The 26282-nt window shown below is 43.9% G+C and overlaps 1 protein-coding gene across 1 annotated transcript in view; it reads left to right on the plus strand.

Annotated features, from left to right (window-relative positions):
- PIP4K2A (phosphatidylinositol-5-phosphate 4-kinase type 2 alpha) overlaps positions 1-26282 on the plus strand; it is a 173961-nt gene that overhangs the window by 135125 nt on the left and 12554 nt on the right. The window contains exons 5-7 of the mRNA XM_045787164.2: positions 1867-2013; positions 7638-7676; positions 22684-22797. Of these exons, the coding sequence (XP_045643120.2) occupies positions 1867-2013; positions 7638-7676; positions 22684-22797 (300 nt within the window). The remainder of the gene's footprint in view (positions 1-1866; positions 2014-7637; positions 7677-22683; positions 22798-26282) is intronic.

Here is a 26282-nt window from a genome sequence, read left to right on the forward strand (position 1 = left end):
AGAGGGAGGGAGAGGGTAGTACCGCGCACAGGCATGGCATGAAGTACTTTGACATCCTAATCCTCACAACTTTCCTTGACGGTAGGAATTAGGGTGAATCATTTAGTTTCCAGAAAATGAAACTAAAATGAAGAGTGATCTAGTAACTTGCCCAAGATCCCACAGCTTGTAAACGGAGGCACCAGGATGCATACGCGTTCTTTCCAGCTCACACACTTACAGTCTTTCTACCGTGCTCACGCAGTGTAGACCCCTGCAGTCCCCATGTTTTTAAGGCTCACCCAACCATCTTCAGAGATGAGGGACAACAGCCCTTTTTATGTCTTTAGATCAGATGTGAGAAGTTTTGTTTTCAACCAACGCCTCTTTACAGCCTGTTTGGTATTAGCAAACCTCCCGTTAATTTACTGTGTTTTGGAAAGGAGAGAAATAGAAAATGTTCCACTGACATGACTTCAAATGACGAACAAATTGAGGTGAAACTCTACTCAGGAAATGCATCAAATGAAAATGCGTAGCTCAGTTATGGTCAGAATGATGGAAAAGCACAAGAGCGTCTTAAAACCCGCCGACACTCTGGGTGACACATACCAAACTCACGAACTGATGCTGTGTGTCTTTAGTGACAAAAACGAAAAGCATTTTTTGACTTTTAAGGTGGTTAAATATTATCAGAGTTGATGACTGACAGTGCTTACCACCAAAAAGTTTGAAAGGGCATTTTATTTTTATTTTTAATAAATGCTTATTGTAGAATGGAAAAATTCAAGCATTATAATTTACAAAAAGCGGGGGAGAAAGCAAAGTTACCCCAAATTCCACCCTTTCCACTTGGCGACCATTCTTACAGGCTTCTCCTTGTAAATCTGCACAATGTGCATGATTTTAACAATTGTTACAATTTTGGAAGCATGCTACTCATGCTCTTCATTATCCTAAAGATTTCACACACCTGTCAAGGACAAAAACAAGCTCTTTTGAAATATTTTCTCCCCTTTCATTTTAAAGAAGGGAAAACCCAACTTTCCTTTGGAGAGTGCAGTGGGACCCATTTTATACAGATCAGCTTTCAAAGGAGATGTGTCTCCCTCTTGTGGCCTTTTAGAGGATGGCCATCAGTACTTTGAGATTCGTGTTGTGTTTTTGCAACTGTCCTGAGAAATGGTGTCAAAGCTGGAACTTGTCCAGTGGCTTTGATGAAATCTGACATGGGGCCAGAGTACCTCTGTCTGTCCGTAGAGCAGGAGCAAGCACTCGGGGGTAGCGTGGCACCTTCCCTTCACGCTGCTGCTCTGGTGGGCAGCTTAGCTCGACACATGAGTGTGGTGGGTGAGAAACAAAAACTAGGACTAGAGCATGACTGTCCCAGCTCCTAACAGCTCTCTCCACAGTTTCCTCTTTAATCACAGCTTCAATGCTATACTTTCCTAACACTGTTAAAAGAGCTGATCTTAGTGGCCAAGTGACTCTCCCTCACCCTCACTGAGTCATCACCCAGGCTTCGGGGGAGGGAGGGGGAGGCCCTTGGTAGGGTGTCATTTCACTTTAGAAGAATTAGTAAATGGACCAATCACTTGCCCTCTCGTCTAACACTCTTATATCCAAGTTTTGACTTTACAAATTAGTTTGGGATGTTAGGAAAAAAATATCTCTTTGGAGATAAAGTTGAATTTTCTTACCTATGTATATACATGGTGAACACGGATCCTGTGTCAGGCAGTATAAACATGGTCATTTTCCGCAAATAGGACCTTAGTGGTCGGAGGGTTTCACTTTGTCTAAACGCCATAGGCAGAAGTTATATTTTATGTCCAAATGAGCCCCTTTTGATTACGTAACGTGTTCCTTTTTCTCTCTCCTGCGCAGTATATAGTTGAGTGTCATGGGATCACCCTTCTTCCCCAGTTCTTGGGCATGTACCGGCTTAACGTCGACGGAGTTGAGATATACGTGATTGTTACAAGAAATGTCTTCAGCCACCGTTTATCTGTATATAGGAAATACGACTTAAAGGTGAGATTTTTTTGTTAATTTTTATTAAGTAATCAAGCAAATGTTGTAACATCATGCTAACCACTTAGGAGGTGCTCGGAGCTTAAAGCCACCAGGCAACTAAACTAGCAATGCTCGCCTTTGGTTGAAGCAAGGATCGCTTGCTGGCTTTACCAGAAGACTTTTGCACATGTTAAGAGGTATCGCATCTGATTTTCAACAAGTTATCTATTGAACAGCTGCTAGGTACCAGGCACTGTTTTGGTGCTGGGAATAGTGCGATGAACAAAACAGACCAAACTTGCACTCAAGGAGCTGACGTGGTGGTGGGGACAGACAGACAGTAAGTAAAAGTAGCGAGGAAATCCTATAGCAGAGTAAGAAGTGATGAGTGCTATGCATAGAGGTTAAGATGGGGAAGAATGGGGGAGGGACACAGCCTAAATAGGGTGTCAGGGAAGGTTTCATTGGGAAGATGACCTTGCAGCAGACCCAAAGGAAGAGGGCATGAGCTGAGGGAAGGGCATTCCTGACAGAGGACACAGGCCCTGAGACCAGCTATTTCAAAGGTCTTGAGTGAGAGGCACGCTACAAGAATTCTGAGGGGAATGAGGGGAGCTGACTCTGGATCACTGACTTCGGGGGAGAAGATCCAAGTTGGGAGCTGGCAATCTGTGACCTGCCTGCATGGCAAATCCAGCTTGGCCATTTTTGTAAATAAAGTTTTATTGGAACACTGCCAAGGCCAGTGTTTCTGTCTCACATGTGGTTGCTTTTATACTATAATGGCAGAGTTGAGTAGTACCACAGACATTGTTTTGAACCACAAAACCTAAAACATTTACCAGCTGACCCATTCAGAAAAAGTTTGCCACCCTTTGCTCTTTGCCAGTAGATCTCAAATTTTTTGATCTCAGACTCCTTCAGTCTTAAAAGAGGACCCCTGGTACAGCCTCTGTGGAAAACAGTATGGAAGTTCCTCAAAAAATTAAAAATAGAATTGCCATATGATATAGTAATTCCACTACTGGATATTTACCTAAAGAATACAAAGACACTAATTTGAAAAGACATACACACGCCTCTGTTTATTGCAGCATTATTTACAATAGCCAAATTATGGAAGCAACCCAAGTGTCCTTTGATAGATGAATGGATAAAGATGTGGTGTACGTATACAGTGGAATATTACGCAGCCATTAATAATGAAATCTTGCCATTTATGGCAACATGGATAGATTTAGAGGGTATGATGCTAGGTGAGGTAAGTCAGAGAAAGACAAATACCGTATCATTTCACTCACATGGAATTTAAAAAACAAAACAAATGAAGAAATTTAAAAAGAGACCAAAAAACCCCAGATTCTTAAGTATAGAGAACAAACTGATGATTATCGGGGGCGGGGGGGGGGAGTTGGGGAATGGGTGAAATAGATGAAGGGGATGAAGACTGCACTTAACGATGAGCACTAAGAAGTGTACGGAATTGTTGAATCATTTTATCGTATACCTGAAACTAATATGACATTGTATGCTGATTATATTGAAATTAAAACTTTTTAAAAAGAGGACTCCCAAAAGCTTGTGCTTATATAGGTTGTGTCTACTGCTATTTACAATGTTAGAAATTAAAATAAGAAATTTTTAAATGCTTGCTCTATTTATAATTTTAAAAAACCATTACATGTTACCATATTTTTATGAAAAATTAGCTGTATCTTACAAATTAAAAAATTTAGTGTGAGAGGTGGCTTTTTTTTTTTTTTTTTTTGCTTTACAGTTTTGCAAACCTCCCTAATACCTGATTGAACACGAGGCGGTTGGAACGTCTGCTGCGACGTTACTTGATGAAAGTGTGTGGAGAAAGTCAGTCCTTACATAGATATAGTTGGAAAATGGGAGGGTGGGTGTTTTAATAACTTTTTCAGAAATTTATGGGTATTCTTCCTTGATATTATACCAGAACCTGACAAAAGGTAATTTCTCAAAGCTTAGTTACAATGTGGAATCAGACGTCACATCAGTGAACTTTCTGTACTTGTTTCATTACAACCCACCGGTCTGTTTGCACGCTCTGATCATTTGAAACAGATGGGTTCACTGAGTTTTGTGGTCTTCCAAATATTGACACACCTCATTATGCAATATTGAAAAGTCACATTAATATCACCACAAGCCTCATCAGAGAAGTCTTTAAGTATTGAGAAGCTGTCATGCCCACGGTGGTGGATACAAGTTTTTAAAAACTGTGATTTCCACTTGAAAGCTCAAATTTTACCACTGGCAGCAAGCCCTGTGAGTTGTTTTCTGTGAAATGCCAGCACACAGCTCCCCCAGCACAGAGCCGAGCGCCACGAGCAAGTTATCCACCAAACGCCCAGATCTGAGTAATCCAGATCTGAGTAAAGAGATTGCCGGTTGTTCTTTCAAGTAAAAATGTTGTTTTAATGAACAAAGTGGCTAGTTGAGCTCGTAACTCAAATCATCACAAATACGACTGTTCTTAAAACATGCCTTCTTCACAAACAGAAGGGTTTTATACATATTCCCACAAAGAATATTGAAGACGTGTACTCCATGGTCGAGATTTACTAATTTCATTGCTTCATCAAGGACATTTTTAGACATATATATAAAGTATATTTTGTACGTATTTTATGACAAGCTCTATTAGTATCATCCAGTGCGCCTGGATTTGTGCTAAGCTGACAACAGTTTTACCCACTATTGTTTTTGTAACATCCGTGCAAATATTAAGACAGTGAAAAAGGCCGATAATGCCTTGATATTATTAGAAAGATGGTTTTGACTTTGCAGAGCCCTAAAAGGGTCTTGGGACCCCAGGATGCTGAGCACACTTTGAGAAATGCTAGTCTAAGGGAGGGAAAATGGTTTAGGCTCATCTCCTACCGTCTGGAGTTCGGATAAACTGTATAAGCTTCCCACAGACAGCCTTGCTCTGTTTGCCTCCGAGGTGAGGCAGTTCCGTCGCCTGGAATCGCCGCTGGTGGAAATCCCAGCCACTCTCCAGGGCTCTCGATACCACCGCTCTCACTTAGCCTTTGCAACGCTGCTTAGAGAAAGGACTCTATGGAGTATTACGGGACTTTGTTCACTGGTCTGACTCCCCCATAGAATAAGCCAGAGTGACCTCTGAAGCCACCTGTCCTGGTTTTATCACTTATTAGCTGTGGGTGGGTTGCTGAACTTTTATTGAACCTCCGTTTCTTCGTCTGTAAAACAGGGATGATTATACCTACCTTTGCTGGGTGGTTGTGAGGATTCAGTTACGCACACGTGTATGTATGTCATGTCCGGCATAATGTGTGGCATATGAGAATTGCTCAATGAATTTTGGTCGTGATTCATCCATTCTACTAGTAAGTGCCTTAAAGGCAAATTTTTGATCCTTTTTTATTTTTTAGTCCCCCAAGATACTGCCTCATTGAAGCAAGCATCTAGTAAACGTATCTTCATGTAAATTATACTTCTAGACTTATATTATATTTTTATAATTATTATTATTTTAGTTTAGATATTATAGTTTTAATTGGCTTCATATTTCCTTAATTTCATCTCCCTTTTTCAGCTTGTAGAATAAATTCTCTTCCTTGCCAGTACTTTCGATTGTGATGGAACTTGGACATCTCGCATCATTTCATGGCTCAAACTCTTGGCCTTGACTTACTAACCTTATTTTCTACTTCTGTTTAAATTTTTATTTTGGATTAATTTAAATTTGGGTGAGATTCCGCCCCGCCCCTCCGGCTAAGGATCTGCATTTACATAGAGATGAAGCTTCACTGAGAATCAGAAGCAGGATAAATTGTATTGCAGGAGGGAAAACACACACACACACACACACACACACACACACACACACACACCAGAAACTTGGCTGGAGATACGAAGAGGAATAAGTAGTTTCTTCCTCTGACCAGGAACATAGACAGCACTCAAATATTGCAAATATCCCACTTTTTTTTTTTAATCTAAGAATATTCTTTCTTAGAAACCAGTGTGTAAAGCAAGATCTTTGCGGTCTGAATTCAAGAATCCCTAAAAATAAAAAAGGAAAACGGACGCTTACAAGTGGCAGCTGCCGGGTTTGCGCTAGGGACCACACGTTTTCCTTCACGAGCAATTCACATTATCCCTCATCGTTTCATGGGTCAACTTTGTGCTCCTCTGATGCGTCTCCCAGAAACTCTGAGCATTTCCCCTGGGCTGACAGCAGCGTCTCTGATACGCGCCGGGCCTGGGAATGCTGACCACCCGGGGGATGGAGCATTGACCCGGGGTGAGGGAGAGGGACTCTTCACGATTGGCTAATGCGATGGGCTAATGCATGGGCTCCAGGGCGATAAGTGCCTATAGAAGAGGTGGCCGGGTAAGCGCGTCACTCTGCTCACCTGGTCTTGCCTGGGTGGCCAGCGCCATGGGGGAGAGGAGAGCGGTGAAGTGGTCATGATCCTTCTCCAACCATTTATTCGGGGAATGCCAAGCATTGCTGTGTGAGGTACTGCAGTGGTCCCTGAGGAGCACAGAGAAGAAATCGTTCTCGGTGTACTGACATCGCTAGGAATTCGCTGGCCATCTGCTAACCAACTTCTCTTCTGCGTTAATATCTTCCACAAACAAGGGGAAGTTTCTCTTCTTGAGCTCTACCCCGCGCCCCTGTTGGCATCTGGGTGGGCTTGGGTCTTCTCGAACAGCCCCAGAGCTCTGAGGAGCGGCTTTGAAGACCAGTGCGCTAGAGGAGACTTGTGGAGATTAACTGTCTTTTCTTCCACTTGATACCTTTGTGCTCAGCCCAGGGCCTGGCACAAAAGGGGTCCAAGTAAATGTATGTCTGAAGGGATTCTCAGAGAGAAGGGGGACAGGAAGGACCCACGGGTCTTACTCAGAGTAGTGAGGACAACATGGCCATCAATAACTCTGAAACGGGACAAGGGCAGGCGGGGGGCTAGGACGTGCCCACATCTGGAAGACATAATGTAGGGAAGGAGGCATTTAATGCCCCAGTGGCTACTGCAGCCACTTCAGCTTTGAAGATCTAAGACCAACTATTTCTGGCAATCACGGCAAGAAGCAGAGCATGGTTTTGATCTGGTCTTAATAAGCTATCATTCGAGGGGCACCTGGGTGGCACAGTCGGTTGATCGTCGGACTCTTGATTTTGGTTCAGGTCGTGATCAGGGTCGTGAGATCGAGCCCCTGTGTTGGGCTCTGCACCGGGCATGGAGCCTGCTTAAGACTCTCTCTGTCCATCTGCCCTTCGCCCCCCGCCCCATTCATGTGCTCTCTCTTTAAAAAAAATAAAATCATTAAAAAAAAGTTATTGTTCAAGTGATGGTCAGGTGTTCTGATTTCCAGCAGGAGACAAGAACCAGGGAGAAATCCAGCTCGGGTGACAAGCTAGGGAAAGGGTTGGAGACGAGCCAGCAGGAATGGTCTGCAGAGCGGGGCGCGCCCATGGGGCAGAGTTGTGATCAGGGAGGGGACAGAGCTCACTCAGGGTATGGCTCCAGAGCAAAGTGGGCGCTCGTTTATTCTGCCCTCTGCCCGGGCACACTTGGGTATTTTACACGCGTGAAGCCCGATGCCTCCCCTGTGCATGTTTTCATGACGTCTTTGTATTTCAGGGCTCTACCGTGGCTAGAGAAGCCAGCGACAAGGAAAAGGTGAGTACCCTGACTTGTTCCCGCCGCAGTCCCCCCCTTATGTCCACCCTTCCTCTCCTGCCTTCCACTGTGATTCTGCTGTCTCCCTTCCGCCGTGCCAGTGAGAAGCATGTCCCTGACCTGAGAAGTCTCCTGCCTCCGCTCTCGTCCTCAGATTAGCTGTCCCACACTCCTTGTTGGGTAATGAAATAGTTCTGTTAGTTACAAGTGTGGTTGAAAGAAACGTTTCACATGCAACGTGGTCTTGACAGCACAGCCATGTGCGCAGTTACGTAGGATCCAGACACAGCTCAGCAGCTGGGTTCCTGACCCCGCTTTCCCCCTGGCTGGCGGCTGGGAGCTCCAGTCCTTCCCACACGTCTCTGAGCCCTGGCTGGGGACCTGGAAAAGGAGCGCGTGGAGCTTCAGTTTCACCTGTAAAAGGTTGGCTCGGATGAGCTTCAAACTCCTTACCAGCTCTAAGGTAGAATTAGAGTGCTTTTTACTTAAAGAATTAGGGCTGTGGAGACTATCTTTTCATCTTTTCCTGAGTCACTGGACAGCGGGTAATATTTGAACCACATTTGGTTAATTATGCAAGAGTATAGACAGATTGAACTTGAATGAGTCTGATTAAGAGTTTGGGAAGTAGCTTTCTGTATGGAAATCGAAACTGACCCCAGTCGACATTTGCTTATACGAAAGGTACCACGATACTCTCACTTACTCCCCCTCGTCACCTGGGCAAGTTTTTTGACCAAACCGTTGAAAGTGAGACTCAGGACTTTTGTTTCTGTTTTGTTTTTAAAATTATGATTTTAGAATATTCTCATCCTGTCTTGATTTGAATTTTACATGTTGGAAATCTACTTTTCTTTATCCATTCAGAACTATTTGTGAATTTTTTCATGGTTACCATCCTAGCTCCAGGGGCTAAAAAAAGGAACCACACAGACACATCTAGCAGGCGACACAGACATTAAAATAGGAAATGACAGTAATCATGTGATAAGCGGTTTAACAGGGAGCGTTTAGCACCTGACTCGGGCTCGGTGGGGTCGGGAGGGGGTGTTTGGACCCCTGAAGGACAAGGAAGAGCTAGCTGGAGGGAAAGGTGAGAAAGAACACCCTGGGCAAGGGGATAAGGCAGGGAGCGCTGGGGGGTGACGTAAGCCGCACCAGTTGGAAAGGCTGTTGAAATAACCCGGATAGAGTGGTGGCCTGAGCTGAGATGGTGGAAGAGGATAGGTTATAGGCAGATTCAGGAAGAAGAAGCCAGAGATTCGATGTGGGAGGCAAGCAGTGCCAGGTGTGTGTGTGGAGGGAGGGTGGGGAGCAGAGTGGGAGGAGGGGTTCGAAATGTCAGTGCGGGGTTTGAGATGGTCAGTAGGCCTGAGAGGCTCCAGGGAGGGTTTCAGCTGGGAAAAAAGGGCTTGGAAAACCTCACAGAAAGGATCATCAGCCAAGACAGGGAAATAGCTGAGGCCACCCAGGATGAGTGTATGGAACAGAAGAGAAGTGTGTCTAGAACCAGCCCAGAAGAACTTCATCATTTAAGGACTGGGTGAAAGGAGAGAGTCCTGCAAAGGATCAGCCAAAGAGACAGACGAGCAGACGAGCCAGGAAAGTTTGGGTCATCTGTTCAGACATTTACGGAGTATCTTGTGAGCAAGCGTTTCTGCAGGCATTGTGAGAAATACTGCCTTGAGTAATGCCCCTAGTCTTGGGAGACTTGCCCTCTAGTTGTATCCCAGAAACCAGAGGAAGAGAACTGTCCCAGAACCAGATACTTCTGCAAAGTCAGGTAGGATGAGGACTGAGAATTATCCATTGGACTTACCACCAAGGAACTCTCTGGTGACCTTGTCCATGACAGCGGGTGGAGCAGAAGCTGGGTCTCAGTGGGTGATGAAGTGAGGGGCGGAAAAGGAAATGGCGGATCCTTCTCTGACCATTTTTATTTTATTATTTTTTTTTAAAGATTTTATTTATTTATTAGACAGAGATAGAGACAGCCAGCGAGAGAGGGAACACAAGCAGGGGGAGTGGGAGAGGAAGAAGCAGGCTTATAGCGGAGGAGCCCGACGTGGGGCTCGATCCCATAACGCCGGGACCACGCCCTGAGCCGAAGGCAGATGCCTAACCGCTGTGCCACCCAGGCGCCCCGACCGTTTTTATTTTTACTGTGCACTAGTGAATATATTTTTACATTCTGATCTCCACACAAGTCACCCTGAAGGCACCAGCTTTGGCCAAAAGAAGCAGAAACAATGGACTACCAACTTCCATGTTGCTATGACTAAATGTTTTGTCCAAGCGCCCAGGACCCAAGCGGGTATTTAGGTTTTAGGCCATAATAAACTCAGAGGTTTAGTAGGATTGGGATTTTCTCCTAGAAGAAAATATCTGGACTGTTTGAAGAGCCATGCAGACTTTTCGGCCTCATAACAAGAAGCCAGCCCCTGAGTAAGAGCTGTGGTGGTGATGACATCCACTATTCCACGCTGGTCGCTCTGTGTTTACTTTGTTCCCAGGTCCCTCGAGACTGTTGCTAGCAGACCCCACCCTTTTCCCCCCACTCTGTTCATTTTCATTTCTTCAGGTTTGATCACCAAGGGCCTGGTCCGCTCTGACAATAAACAATGCCAAGAAAGACAGTTAGAGGCCATGGGGTGGTTGCTGCTGAAGCCAAAATCCTAAGACGAGCCCACGTAGGAAGGAAAGCCACAAGTGTTTGACATCCTTGAAGCTAATATTTCACCAGAAGCAGACCATCCGATTGCCTGTCCCTCCCTCCACTGCTCTGCTTGTAGGACCACACACTTTCCAGAAACCCATGGCATTTACCGCATTTCCACTTCCCGCCTCACCGAAAACGCTGAACCCTTCGTTGGTGGAGGTTTCTGTGAAAAGAATGAAATTACAGAATTTGTCTAATAGAAACCCACTTTTCTGAGGAGCCTACTTAGGATGCTTTTATCCTGGACTGAATTGTTCCTCAGAACATCTCCCCTGGAGGGGGGCTTAGAGAAGTCAGCGATGGGAAGGACCTTTCCTACCTCACATCGTGACGGATGTGAGACCCATGAGCTTCAGTTCCCGTGCTCCTTCACACAGTCAGTGGCACAGGCGAAACCTTACCTTCGTCTGGGGGTTATTTATTTATTTATTTTTTACTGTTAAGTGTGATGTCTTGGGATTAGGAAAGGTCAGTAGTAATACCTGGTATTTGTTGAGTGTATACTACGTGCTAGACAGTGTTTTGCATTTTACGTGAATCAAGTCATATCATCCTTCCAACCGTCCTACGAGGTTGGCGCCATTATTATTAAATGAGGTTACGTCACAGACAGGTTCCGTAACTTGTCCAGAGCCCCCCACTTATGATGTGGTGGAGCCAGGCTTCTGGCCCAGAGCTCACCTTTCTTTCTTTTTTTTTTTTTTAATGATTTTTTATTATATTATGTTAGTCACCATACAGTACATCCCCGGTTTCCGATGTAAAGTTCGATGATTCATTAGTTGCGTATAACACCCAGTGCACCATGCAATACGTGCCCTCCTTACTACCCATCACCAGTCTATCCCATTCCCCCACTCCCCTCCCCTCTGAGGTCCTCAGTTTGTTTCTCAGAGTCCATAGTCTCTCATGTTTCATTCCCCCTTCTGATTACCCCCCCCTTCTTTATCCCTTTCTTCCCCTACCGATCATCCTAGTTCTTATGTTCCATAGATGAGAGAAATCATATGATAGTTGTCTTTCTCTGCTTGACTTATTTCACTTAGCATTATCTCCTCCAGTGCCGTCCATGTTGTAGCAAATGTTGAGAATTCGTTCTTTCTGATTGCTGAGTAATATTCCATTGTATATATGGACCACATCTTCTTAATCCAGTCATCTGTTGAAGGGCATCTCGGCTCCTTCCACGATTTAGCTATTGTGGACATTGCTGCTATGAACATTGGGGTGCATCTGGCCCTTCTCTTCACTATGTCTGTATCTTTGGGGTAAACACCCAGTAGTGCAATGGCTGGATCATAGGGTACCAGAGCTTACCTTTCTAACCACTGCGCCATTACCCCCTGAATGTCTGGCACTTCTCTGTCTCCTTTTTTGAAAGGACCTGTTACCAAAAATTCATAGCAATCCCATGACTCACGAAGCATTCCCTGCCTGCTTTGACACAAAACAATGTTTGGAGTTAAATATGGTACGAGAGCATTTCTTACTGAATCTTGATTTAAAATTTTTCAAAGTCGTGAAATAAATCGTTTGGTTTCATCTTGTGTTGGCAAAACGACCGATTCACATTTCCTCCATTTGAGGCTTTCGGCATTTTTGTCACCACAGTCGACGTCGCTGTATCTCACACCGTGTAAACATTAAACATTAAAGTTGTCTACACGATTACCCTGAGGAAGAATTCAGTGCTCTCTGCTTCCTTCGGGGTTCGTGATAGCTCTGCTTCCAGAAGTTTCGGCTGCAAAAGGCCACCCACCTGCCCTTCTAGTTTACAGGCGCTCGCTGGGCAGGGGCCAGGGGCCAGGGGAAATACCTTATAGAAAAGGAAGTAAAAGCCATTACAATCTGGGGCGTCTGGGTGGTACAGTGGTTAAGCTTCTGCCTTCGGCTCAGGGCGTGATCCCGGCGTTATGGGATCGAGCCCCACATCAGGCTCCTCCGCTGGGAGCCTGCTTCTTCCTCTCCCACTCCCCCTGTTGTGTTCCCTCTCTCGCTGGCTGTCTCTATCTCTGTCAAATAAATAAATAAATAAAATCTTTAAAAAAAAAAAAAGCCATTAAAATCTGTACCGGATGGAAACTCCGCCCGCCTGCGAGGGTAGGAGGGCGTCATGGCTCGGAGACAGCGTTTTGTTTATAATCTGACCACAACCGAGGTAACAGCCACTCAACTGTAGTACGTCAAAATAAATGAAATGCATATAATGGAGCCGAACGCTTAAAACCATTGGGTTTTTCAAGTTCTAAAAAAATGCCTTTGCCTTTCTCTGTCAGTTTTCAGGTTTCCTTTCCATGAGCAGTTAACATTTTTCATCTTCCAAAAAAGCGTGTTATTCTTTGTCTTCACAAATAAAACCATAAATGTTATCAAAACAGTCGCTTTTACCTCCGGGTAGAACTATTTGAGGAAGGCTAAAAATATTTATTTTCTACGTTTTGGGCTTTTCTGAATGAAATCCCACGATCTGCCAGGAATCTTTTCATTGCCATCCCTCTGGAACTGTGTTCTCTAAGAAATGATGTCATGGTGCAAAGAATAATTTTCCTAAAGAATCCCACTGACATGGCTTCATTAGTAATCTCAATTGTGAGTTTTCCTTTTATCTGAGTCATGATAACTGTTTTAATTTCCCATACTTTCAACTTGTTGATGACAAGTTTTGAAACCGTCATTTCCCATATTCCGTGCTGCATAGGTGCAGACGAGTCCATCCCTTCGATTTCAGCTTGACACATAATTAGTGTGATTTGCATTAGCATAATAATGAAGATGGAACTGAGGGGAATAAAGAAGTTGTGTCGAAACAATAGTGGCATCACTTTCATGGCAACAAGTATCAGAACACGCATGTACAGATGTCTTGAATTTTTATTAAAAAAAGCAGAACAGTGCTTTTTTTTTTTTTCCTTTTTTAAGCCGTTGTCAAATTCTGACAGCTGCTATGACTTGTTTTATTCTTTAATTCTTTCCTTTCTAATGGAAGGGCATCTTCCATTCATGGCTCCAGCAGTTAGCCGCCTCTAAATGAGACAGACAAACGCGAATCTCCCTGGTGGTCGATCTTTCCACAGCTGTGCTGCGATTCCACTGTGACATCAAATTAGTAATTATAGCTGAGCAGGCTGCTTTTTACAAATGACAGTCTTAGCATGCTGCCAGCAAGCCAGCGACGCAGCAGGGAATCCGGGGAAGTAAAAGAAAACATAACTGGACTCACTTGATTTCTGGGGGATTTGACCTGACTCTTTAAAGAGCCCATGTTCTTGAGAGACAGAGTCCTGGGGATTTACACAAATATGCATTTTGTTCATCGTTCTGCACACTTCTCCTCAAAACTCGGGTCTGATTTTATGAGGGAAAGCAGAGCCTGTGTAATGGAGTCACTGGGTCCCAAGGAGAAGATTCCTTTTAACATCTAACCTGCTCCCCGGAACTCATGTGAAAGGAAACACCTGCCCTGCGATTGGCATTTGTGTAACTATATTGGCAATAATCATTGTTGACACTTTGATAATGGGCCGCGGAAAGCTGCCTGGTCGATTCTTAGGCATTGTGAATTGCACTGGCAATTAAGTGACTGTCACCATCTCTGACATTTTACCTATTACTGACTGGAGGTTCGGGAGAGTTGATCATTAATACCCTTACATCAAGAAATGCTTTCCCAAACCAGTTTTCAGCATTTCTTTTGTAATCTTTAAATTGTAACAAATTACAATTAATGACACCCTCTCTCTGGTTCTTTGGGATGCAGTTAAAGGCAAGGTGACAAAGCTGCTCGGACAATAATGTACACAAGACAGCGGCGTGTCCTTCGGGAATCTTCCCGCCGTCAGCTAGTCATCAGTTAAAACAAGATGATCGCGGCTTTTAATCCCTAAACTCGGCTCATGCTTTAACCTCCTTCTGTAAAATCCCTTTTCTCCCCAGATGGAAGTGAATCACTTCCCTTTGCCAGCCAGGGCTAGAAACGCAGATTCCAGCCCCCAGAGTGCAAGGAATGGGTTCCCATCAGGGCAGAAGAAGGTCCTCAGACCTTAAGTTAAAGGCAACATGAGGAACATCTGCCTCGTGGCCCAGAGATGTTTTATAAAAGGGGCTTCTCGGGGAGGGGCCCCAAACAGCAGTCGTGGATCTGAGTCCCAGCCCCTGCTCTGGCACTAATGGAAGTTTAGGGTTCAGGGATAAATCATTTCACTTTGTCATCATTCGTAAGATGAAAAAGACCGGATCGTATCATTCGTTTTCCTGCTTTAGTGTCAGAATCTCTTGTTTCAAACAAAGCTCTCTCCTCCTGCCGAGGTGCCAATCAGCAGCAGACTGGACTTTGGAAAGTCCTGGACGTGACAGTCACTCAGATCCTGTCTGTTCCAGTTATGGGTGAAGGTGATTGCTAGGATTCATGGGAAGAATGTTTAGAACTGTCCTATTATATCAGCGGATGTCGAAGCAAACCTTAAGAACCCCGTAATGTAAACCATAGGGGTTAGTCTGGGAAGTGGAGTTTTTAAGATTTAACTCATTTGGAATTTGGTAAGAGAGGCATGTGAGAAAGAGGGGTGCTCTTGCAAGCACCTCCCAGGTCGCAGTATTAAAGTCCTCGGGCCTGTATGGCTTCCGGTGGCGTGGAAACTCTCAGTTGCCTTCAATTCATTTTTATGTCTCTGGGATGAATTCAATCCCGCAAGGAGCAGTGCTGTTAGATATGGGGATTTTTTTTTTTAAGCTGACAACTCTTATTCAGTTGGTTCCAGAAAGAGTCGTGGTGGAAAGAAAACTTCAAAATTTAGAATGGGGCCTGAATTTAAGCCAAGCTGCTACAGATGCATACGTTTTAAAATAATAAAATTGTGGAGTGCCTGGGTGGCTCAGTTGGTTAAACGTCCGATTCTCGATTTCAGCTCAGGTTATGATCTCAGGGTTGTGAGATCGAGCCCCGCATTGGGCTCTATGCTGGGCATGGAGCCTGCTTAAGATCCTCTCTCCCTTTCCTCCTCCTCTCCCCTCTTTAAAAAAAAAATTAGAATATAAAATAAAATAATAAAATTGTGATGTTCGCTAGGTTAGTATTAAACCAGAAACCATATCGTACTTGGTCAATTGCTTAAGTTTTCAGACTCTGAAATTTTTTATATTATCACCATCAACATCCGTGCAACGGAATCTTCTGGTTAGATCGTAACAGTCTATTTTGTGTGTCCCGCATGCAAGTTAACTGTCACGTCACAGCCTGTGGAGGAGAACCACACTGTCCCCACTGATACCACCCACTTAGCATTAAAGGGCCATTACGTTTTGAAACGCATGACAATATTAGAAAAGCAGTACATTTCACATTTTAAATATTAGCTTGAAAATCTCAGGGACAATAAATAACCAGCAGCTGGGCCCTGCCAGCCCCAACAGTTCTAAGGGGCAGAATCGCACTGGGGCTTCACCCAGTTTTGTGCTACTTAATTGCAGCCCAGTTTCACAGGTGTGTTGAAGTATTTTCTCTTTCTCCATTTACACATAGACGAGTTCAAAATACAAGCGATGAACATTTCACTTGCAGATGCTGGTCACCAATGTATCCATTCTCGCTGCGGACATTACAAGGTAGTGAGGGGCTGTTGGATCGTTTTCCAAGCCATGAGCTTGCATAGACATCCGACTTACGTTAAAGGAGGTTGCTCCATGCACTTGTTGTGAGAAGGCACCTGTTATCTTTGCCACTTCTGTAGGAACTCTACCCACATTCACTAACTTGCCTTTTCGTGTATCCAGTTTGTGGCTTGGATGTTTTGAGAAGCAGAACTGATTTTATTACACATCTCTAACATCCCTTCTTGCCCTAAAATTGATACCACATATATGATGTTATTCAATCAAATTATCTTTATCCTAGCTCCAAAGTAAGGATTACCTAAAATTCTCTCCCTCACAGAAATATTTCTGGATAGGATATTTTCAGCCCCACAGACTCTGATTTTTATGAAGTGGTTCAGAAAGCCTGGTGAAGGGGGTTTCATTCTTTCTTTTAATTTTCATTTAGGTGAGCTTGGAATAACAAGTAAATCAGGAACATAAGCAGTCCCTAACACGAGACAATAATTAGTACATATATTTTTTATGTTGTGCATTCAGCTCCAAGTGTGACAATACAGCCCATCAAAAGGACACCAGGCGGCAATCTTTGACATCAAGGCTTACAATTAGACTTTAAAAATGGGTTGCCAAATGAGCACATCGTACAAAAATTCATTTCTTTCTGAAATACAAGTCCTTTAATCACAGAGAACTATGCTATGCATTATCCTTTGCATTGAAACCTTCTGGTGCCAAAATCCTGTTTGCATTAAACACTCAAGTGTGACAGGAGTATGTTCCATTTTCCTGTTAGGGTTTCTGTCCAGGCGAAAATAAAAACATGGCTCTGTATTATATAAATTTTGGCTCTGTGCATTTTCACTATACATGTATTTTTTACTTTCCTATTGGTAGTGGCAATGTAAAATACGATAGACTCTTCTAGTATAATTTAATGTAATTGTAGCACAAAGATAAAACCCAGTATCATTTTCGTTTGAATTCTGTGTATATGAAGGTATGGTTTTGACCGTGAATACAGATTTCAAATATTTGTGATGTTTTAAAAAAAAAATGCTTTCTGACTTATCTAAGAGATAATTTGATTTTTTAATCTCACTAAAATAAGACGTCTGTATCATTTCTCTGGCTTTACTAGCCCTTAACATAGGCAGTATTACTAAACTCCGCACACATGACGGCAATCGTGTATCACATCGCAGAGCCCAGTGAAGTAGGTAAATATTTACATGTAACCGACAAGTTAACTTCCGTTTGAAACACGATGTAAGTTCTTTTGCTAAACATTTATTTTTGGATTTGTTTTCAGAAAAATCTGAAAAATTTTAATTTGAAATTTTAAAGTTTTTAGTAAAAGTGCTAACTGTTTTTAGAAGGGCTGTTCTAATGCCTTGTTTTGTTTCATTAATCTCCTTTCTACCATTCTTTCTACCTTTGCCTCCTTGGCCCTCTCGGGATCCATAATTTCCCTCTGGCCACAGAAGTATAGGTTCATTTCTAAAAACGAGAGTTGTGGACTTTGTCGTTGTTAGTTCTGCATACTTTCTCCTTTTTTTTTTTTTTAATCTCAAAGCCCTGGCCAAATCTGTCCTTAGAGATCATTTATGTCTTTTATTGACCCCTAGGGAATAATCAGTAATCGCTTATATTCAGAAGCATTTATACACGGAAACTATCCGCATGTTGGTTATCTTCAGGCTCTGACACAGTTGGGTGTATATCCCGACTCTCACGGCCATGTTCGTTTGTGTTGAGTTACATATAAACCATTTCTGACCATGACCACTATTGTTACATAGTATGTTTCTTACTAATGAAGAGTATAGACTCGCAAGAGACGGATTAAGCAGCTGGTTCAGAAAGTCACAGATAGTATAAAAATGTTAAATATGCCAAATATGTTAAAAATCTTGCTCTGGATTTATCAGCGAGGAGTTTTTCTCTGGCTACACAAGCCATACTTGAGCACATGACCCACAAATAACACTGACGATGTTTGTATATAACCCTCCACGTGGCAGGCACTGCCCCAAGCTTTGTACGTGTATGAACTGGATCCAAGCAATGCTGTTGGCTGATCCCCATTTAAAGAGGAGGAAACCGAGTCACAGAGAGGTCAAGTAACTGGCTCAAAGCCGCACAGCTAATAATGGGAGGAGCTGAGCTACAACCCCGGCAGCTTGGATCCAGTTTGTGCTCAGAACCTGACACTTCAGTCTCTGTGCCGTGCTGGGCCATGGCCAATGGACCTGGGGTCTGGCATCACCCCGCGGGAAAGCATGAGGGATATGCATCCTGCTAATTTTATCCGAACGATGGAAGCCGGATAGCTAGGTTGCAAGGGGAGCGGTGTCTCTCCGCTCACGCCTTTGCCTTTGTGCACTTACATGTCGCATTAGAATAGGTGAATGTCATTTGGGGTCCAGTCCACCCCAATAGAATTACCTCATCCAAAAGAGAAAGTAACCTTGCCTCATTACACTTGGGCCGTGCTGGACCCTACGCTGAGTTTGGTTGTATGCAGCCTCCCTGGGCTGCCCCGGGGCCTGGGAGCAGCTCCCAGAGCCCCCCCCCCCCCCCACCGCAGTCCTGGCCCCTGGGAGGATGGGGGAGGGTGATGGAGCTCATCTTTCTTGGCATCGCCTCCCCGCAAGTACCTTGTGTGGTACTGCAATTCCCCTGTCACACTCGGAGGCTCCCAGCCTCCACGAAACTGGCCAGGAGAACATAATTCAGAGGGAATAAATAAAGACTTAACCTACTACCACTTCAGAAAGGTTGCTGACCGCTGGCTGGGAGCCAGCCTGGGAGAGTCCGCAGTTAAGAAGCGATTCTGAGCTGATGTCTTTAGCGCTGGTGGTTTCCTCCGCCCTCTGGCTGGTTCTGCATTGAACTAGAAAGGTTATGAAAGACACCCATTAAAGAACCAGACCAGTGACTTCGAGGCTTTCAAAGCTCTCCTAAGTGCAAAGCAAAGGGTAGACTCCATCGCTACCCACGGTTACTTCTGTGCTGTGCTGCAGACCTCCCCTTTGTGGGCCTGTACACCGAGAGTATACTCGCTCATTAACTCATAGCCTGGTCATTTTCTTCATTCAAAAAAAATTGCGTTTAAATATAAATACTTCTCATTATCAGAGGGATATATTGAAATTGTTCTAAAAGCTAAGCAATAAAAAAGAAAAAAGACAAACCAAGAAACAGACTCTCAACTATAGAGAACAAACAGATGGTTAGCAGAGGGGAGGCGGGTGGGGGAAACAGGTGAGGGGGAGCAAGCGTACATTCACCGTGATGAGCACTGAGTGATGTAGAGAATCGTCGAATCACTCTATTGTATCCCTGAAATTCACATGACATTCTGTTGACTATACTGGAAATGAAAATTTTAAAAATTTTTCAAAAGCTAAGCAGTAAGGTTTTCTTGAGCGTGAATCACTGCCAGGTGACTTTATCTTCCTCACCTAGTTCTTAGTAGAAAAGAACAAAGTTCTTTTTTTTTTTTTTTTTTTTAGAAAAGGTGTTGTATGCAGTCTAGGTTTTAAATCCATACAATTCGTCGAATGTTCCCATCGAAGGTAGCGGTGACGACAAATGGCACTCGCTAGTTAAGTGTGTCACACGGGTGTCGGCGGAGTTCTCAGAACAACTCCACCCGAGCTGAATGGCAAAGCAGCAGGCAGCCCGGGTTCCCGTCTCCACGTGAGAACTGGCTTCCTTGTTGCGCCTGCCAGGCTGTGAGACCTTCGCTAAGACCTTCGTTAAGTTGCATGATCTCTCTGAATTCAGTGTCCTTGTCGGTATGAATCTAGGGGGGTAAGAGTTAAGATTGTTGTGAAGAATAAACAAGACGATGCACGTAAATAAGTGGATGCAGGTGAAATGCCTATTAGCGCAGGACCCAGAGCAGCTGGCGCTGCGTGGCTTGTTCCCCCTTCCGAGCCTGAGGCCACCGCCTGGAGGGGCCCAGAAACCTGGCCCCAGGCCCTGACAAAGGAGGGCGTGGAGCCAGGGTCCAGAACATCGGGGTTCGTGTGTTCAGCACCCTGGTGGCACTCCCACGCGCTCTGCCCCACTGCAGACACTTGGGGGTGGGTATGTGTAGACCCGTGTTGGATTCCGCCAGCAGCTGCCCTGCTAAGGATCTGCCTTTGCCTCCTGAGCCTTTCGGTAAGCCCTTAAGTCTTTTAACCAATCTGGTTGCCCTTTTAAAAACTTGATCCAATCTAAATACGTCCCTAGTGCCTGTGAAATTCACAAGTGAGCTTAGTAATAGAGTACAGGGTGCCCGGAGTTTTATGAGCTAGGATTAAGTTTTCCCTGTCACATGAGGTCATCCTGCTGGGGTGAACCCGAATGGCATTCATCTTCGTGAATGTGCCTGGAATTACAAACACCTATCCACCGTGTCACTTACTGCCGCGGCTCTGCTCTGACATCCCCGGCTTCAGGTTTCCCTTGCTCGCACGGAACCCCAAATCCCTCTGCCCTTCTTCTCTTACATGTACGGAGTGAGTTGTGGAGCTGAGGCCGGTACCCTAATCCTTAACAGTGTCACCCACACACGCTACCACCCCCCCCCCCCCACGCACAGTTAGACACCAACACCCGGGGTGTCCCCTTGGAGAATCCGCTCCTCCATCTCTGAGTGTGTGTGGAGATCTGGCTTGAACCTTTCTTCTAAGGCATTTCCAGGTTTGTATCCAGGGCAGTGTCTCACCGCCCTCTGGGTCTGTGAAACTTCAGACCCTATTCGCTGTGAAGCAGCCTTACATTTATAATTGTGCTGGAAGCCGCCTGACGGTTGAGCACGGTTGACTCAAACATTTCGCGTTAATGAGCTGTCGTCACACATAGGGTTTTTTATGTCACATTTATGACGTTATTTTTAAATCATTAATGACAGATTTAGGGGGTCAGACTAACAGGCCCCTCCATCGTTTTTGTGAAGAATGGCTTTGTGTTTTTATTTCCTCAAAACTCTGGACTCAGCATGGAAGTGTTTGAAAGTAGAGGAGTCTCCCCCAAGAAGGGCACTGTTTATCCGTTTTGCATACTCATGCTGCCTTGTGTTTTGTGTTTTGTGTTTACCTACTTGCTCTCCTGTCTTCCTCTCACACTAGATCACAGACTCCTTTAGAATAAAATTTTTGCATTTTTGCATTCCTGTGCGTGCCGGTCCTTCGGTAACTGCTACTTGAATCAAATCTTTGGATTTCTGATCTTTGCTATACCTGCTTTGTAAAGGTAATTATTTTGGCAGTAGCTTTATCAAATTAAAAATTGCAAAACTTCCGGGGTGCCTGCGTGGCTTAGTTAAGCGTCTGCCTTTGGCTCAGTTCACTATCCCCGGATCGAGCCTTTCATGGGGCTCCCTGCACAGCGGGGGTCCGCTTCTCCCTCTGCCCCTCCCCCCATGCGTGCGTGCGCCCTCTCTCAGATAAGTAGAATCTTTTTTCACGATTGCAAGACTTCAAATTTTCACAAAGTTAAAATGAGTGGCAGAGCTACAAATTTGGAATTGCATAATATATGTGCATATATGTGTGGGCACAGACAGATGTGAATAGTTTACATAAAAGGAAAAGTTCAGGCGTTTGAAAGATGGTCCGGTAGATCTATCCAATGGGTTTTCTTTTATTGCTCTGAATAACGGGGAGGCAATGTGGGGAGCAGGAAGGAGAATATGTTCTTTCCTTGGATTATTTTATTTTTTCATTTAGCTCACATTTACGGGAAAGAGAGCCATTCAGACATTCATTGGTATACTAAGACCGTGTCTGATGTTGGATTCCTTTCAGCTGGAAGAAATAAGATATGATTAGCTAACAGGAGTGGGGAGGGGCTTTTGGTTGGTCTTGAACTCTCCCAGAATGCAGGTTGCACAAAGTTAAATGGAATAATCCACACTTTCAAAATTATATGCCCATATTATCCTATAGCATAAGCTCAAGTTTTTTACTGCTTTGTGACCCATGTTTCGATCGTCACCCATGACTTTGTGTTGTGACGGACAGTGTAGTGGCCAGCTCACCACCCTCTTGTTTATTCATAAAGGATAGAACTGTTCATCTTAGTATGTTTTATGTGAAAAGAAGACCTTTTCCTTCGGCATTGTCCAAATGCAAACAGAATTTTCTTCTTGGTGGGGTGGTGACCAGGAAGGCTTAGAAGGGACAGATGGCCAACCTCTGGCTGCATATTCTCCCTGACTGAGAAATTAGATATGATTACGGATGGTGCTTTTCTGAGACAAGATAACCTGTTATTTGTAACATGAAGCCCGCAAAAGCTACCCAAAAAGTGTCAGGGGTGTGGAGTTGGGTTGTACCAGTAAGAAAATTGAAGGTTCCTGACAATTCCAAGAATACAAATTCTATACTTAGAAGACTTCTTGTAAGAGAGTGGATCTAAGAAAGCAGTCAGGTTTATGCCATGAAGTCTGTTACAAAACTTCGTAATATGGAGTACGTTTGACCCTCCATTCCTAGTGGGAATGCTTCCAGTGGTCGTAGCTCACTGGTGCCCCCTTGCGGTAGTCAAGCCACCTCACATTTTGTTGCCTCGGGTCAGACGCCTGCCGTGAGCGAGGCACGCTCCATTTCCGGGGGTGGAAACTTGACCTCTGGGGTTGGAAGGTATCTATTTCTTAGATTTTATTCAAACTTCTTTCATTCCCTTTGTTGTTTGTTTTAGGCCAAAGAACTACCGACTTTAAAGGATAATGATTTCATTAATGAGGGCCAAAAGATTTATATTGATGACAACAACAAAAAGGTGTTCCTGGAAAAACTGAAAAAGGATGTTGAGGTAAGAAAAATCAATGTAAAGGACAGCCCCATGCTAGAAATGTCACCACTCTTGAGTTTGAAAAGCTTCTTCAACCGTCCATTTAAATCTGTAGCCAAGGCAAAAACCCGTATTGGACGTTACGAAAATCACATCTAGACAGGTGCATGTCCTGTGTGATCTGGTCTAGGAAAGAAGTGTGCTGCTTCGGCAGCTCCTTCCCTTAGATGACGGGCCAAGGAAAGCGCCTGATGTCCTCTGCGGGGTGTCCTCACCCTCGGGTGGCCACGTTCTTGGTGGGTGGGGAGCCCGTGCGGTCGCAGCCAGCTCACGCGGACCGCCCGCAGCGACCAGAGGGAGGTGCTGCCCAGCGATGACATTTTGTCACCCAGCAAAGCGTTTCAAAAACAAATGTTGAGTAACTGTGTGGATCTGGGGTTTTCTTCCTCCAAACCACATCTCGGTGTTAGTAAGCACAGCCCCGGTCACGTGGTGCTTCAACATTTCCACCAGCCTCTGTGAAAGCGGCGTCACGAGGCCCACCGAGCCTTACACGTGGCGGGAACAGCGCAGAGGCTGTTCGTGACCCCAGCGGCACGGGGGGGGGGGGGGGGGGGGTTGTGACACACAAAATACTGTGTGAAAATGGGCTTTTCGTCTCTCGTGAGGGAGGCTGTTTTTCTTAACTGCAATTTTGTGTAAGAATTAAAAATATACTTTTCCCTACCCTTTTGTTGATTTTAAAGGCATCACAGCTCTCTTGTCAGACGTCCTTTTATGAGTCCTTTAGAAATTAATTTGGGGGAAAAAGATTTTCTGGAGATTCGTTAGGTTTACAAGACCGTGCAAAGAGAATTCTAACGTAGACAGTTACTGAACAAAGGTTTTCTGAGCGGCTACTTTCATTCATGTGTATGTGTAAGTGTCGTATACTTTTTATTTTTATTTTTATTTTTTTACTTAGAAATACAGTTCCCCCCACACCAGTACAGCTCTGCTACTTACGAGAGAGGCTTGAGTGGAAAGTTTTCTTTTTCATGTCATTAAATAAAAATAATTAAATGGCTCGAGCCAAAGAATGAGTGTCTTGCGTTCGACTGTATCCCCCGTGAGGACAGAGCAGTGTCACAATTTCCTTTTTCCTCCTCTGACATCTCTTTCATTGTAAGACACCCATACTGACCCAGTGGGTTCATAATTATTTTTAGGTCATGAATTATTTTCATAAAAAATGTTTACTTTTTTTTAACCTCCCTGGTGTATATACTTCAATTAGAACCTAAATAGTGTTTATTTGTGAAGGATACAAGTGTCTACTTAAAAAGAAAAGTAGAAAAAAGTGTTTAACATGTAACATTTTTTTCTCCAGTCTTTCATTAATAAGCATTTTTTCCCATGTTGCCAGTGATTATTGTTAGAGTACGTATTAGGTAAACATTAAACATTAAACATTTCCCCTACTTTGGTGTCAACTTGATCTGATAACTATTCTAGGTAGACTTGCTCACTTTCGGGTTTTTATTCATCAATCAGCAGATCTCTGATCTTGAGAATAATACCAATTGAGCAATTATGGTAAATATCCTTTAGGGTTATGTGCAATTTGCCAAAAACAAAAACAAAAACAAAACAAATTTGTTTCCATCGTTTTTTTCTGTTGGCTGTGTCACTAGGATAGTTAGACTGCAGATACGATGTAACAGAAACAGTTCACATTTACAGTGGAATTACATAAGGATCCTCTCAGCCCTTTTGTTGTCTCTAATAATGTCGTTGATTAGAGGATTTGATAGTTTAATCCCATGCAGGGCTCGCACTTAGCTGTTTTGTTGAAATAGAAGCAGGGCATAAAGCATTCTTTCATTAAAAAAAAAAAATCTCAATGGCTGATACAAGTATCTTTAGTTTTGAAATTCATGCAGAAGCATCATTAAATTTTTAAGCAGGTAATTATGGTGAAGTGGCTTGACATCTGATCTTGATAAATGAGACTAGAATTTAATCTAGTTTTGTTTTTTTCATTAACACTGTGCTTTATAATTTAGCTGACTGGCCTGTTTGAGTACAGTTTTCTGCTTCAGGGTAGGGGGTGGGGACAACTCTTTGCTTTCTACTTAATGCTTAAGGTTAAGGTGGAAGATGAGTTTATAACAGCTCAAGAAGGGATCTATTTTTGTAGCAATACGAAAAGAATTGTCAGGAGAATCTAGCTGCTTTTTTTTTCCTGCAACTGAAACCTGCTCTGTTCGTATACCCTGAAAATATTTCAATTCAGAAAGTTTTGCACGTAACTACGTATCGGTGAGGCCTTTCCTCCGAAAGACAGTGCTCTACGGAGGGCGAGAATCACTTTGGCCTTCTGGCCTGCGTGTTGTCAGCTCGGATCATGACAGTGGACGGTGGAGAGCTGGCACCCATTTTCTTGTCATTGGCTCACACTGGGAGCCCAGGGGCGTCGGGGAGCCCCTACCACAGGGCATCTCAGCTGTCGTGTTTATGGGCCCACAGCCGTGGAAATGGGTGGAAGGACGGAGGTGGGGGTGGGGATGGTGGGCCACCGGCACTGACGGAGCCACTGGTGGAGCCTAAACTCCTTTCCAGAGTCACTCTCTCTTTCATTCGTAACGATGAGTGCGGATATTATCCCAGTCTATGTATGAGAAAACTGAGCCCAGAGACTCTGTAATTTGCTCAAAGGCACACAGCTACCAAATTCAGACTGGGATTTGAGGCCGTCAGAGGCCACACTCCTAAACTGCCCCGCTATAAAATGCAAATTTAAAATGTTTGTGAGAACACTGTTGAGACTTTGTTTCCTGATGAACGCCCCAAAGGAGGATTATTACAACTTTTAACAAGTGATACGAGATAACTGTTAAATAGGGCTGGTTGGACTTTTAATTCTGCTTTGCAGATGTGTTAAGAGGTGTTAATTCAGTAGAACAAATGTGTTAATAAAGTTAGCAAAGAAAGCGAATTTCAATGTTGTGAAGGAGAGGTTATTAATGGCTCTCTTACCACATAGTTTTCTAGAAGGGTTTGTGACAGGACTCATTAAAGATCCTGAAGAAGATTCTAGCTCAAAGATTTGGCATAAAGAGGAATCAATTATGAAGGAATCAGATTAGGTGGGATATTCTGAAGAAAAAAGCCGACCAAAGGTCTGGCAGATTATTATTAAAAAGTTGAAAAGGAGGAAAGGCAGGGGACCTAAAGATTATAAAGATTTATAAATTATCATGCTTTGAAATCTCTTTAAAAAAATCAGTAAGTTTGAGTCAGAAGCGTAAAGGGATAAACAGAAAACAGAGCAAATATGTATTAAGTTCCTTAATGTCAGCTGGAGGCAAACCCCAGCAGTGGAGCCCTTAACCCCTTCCCTCCTTTCCTTCCCCTCAACGTGGCGTCTTCCAGGCCATGGTCATTTCGTGATACCCAGCAGGAATTTTCTCTAACAGGAATCTCAGGTTTATTGCCACATTTCAATCTGCTCTCCTTCCGAAGAG

This window comes from Ursus americanus, chromosome 31 (assembly GCF_024610735.1).
Source record: "Ursus americanus isolate L20-20 chromosome 31, mUrsAme1.1.p, whole genome shotgun sequence".
Lineage (NCBI taxonomy): Eukaryota > Metazoa > Chordata > Mammalia > Carnivora > Ursidae > Ursus > Ursus americanus.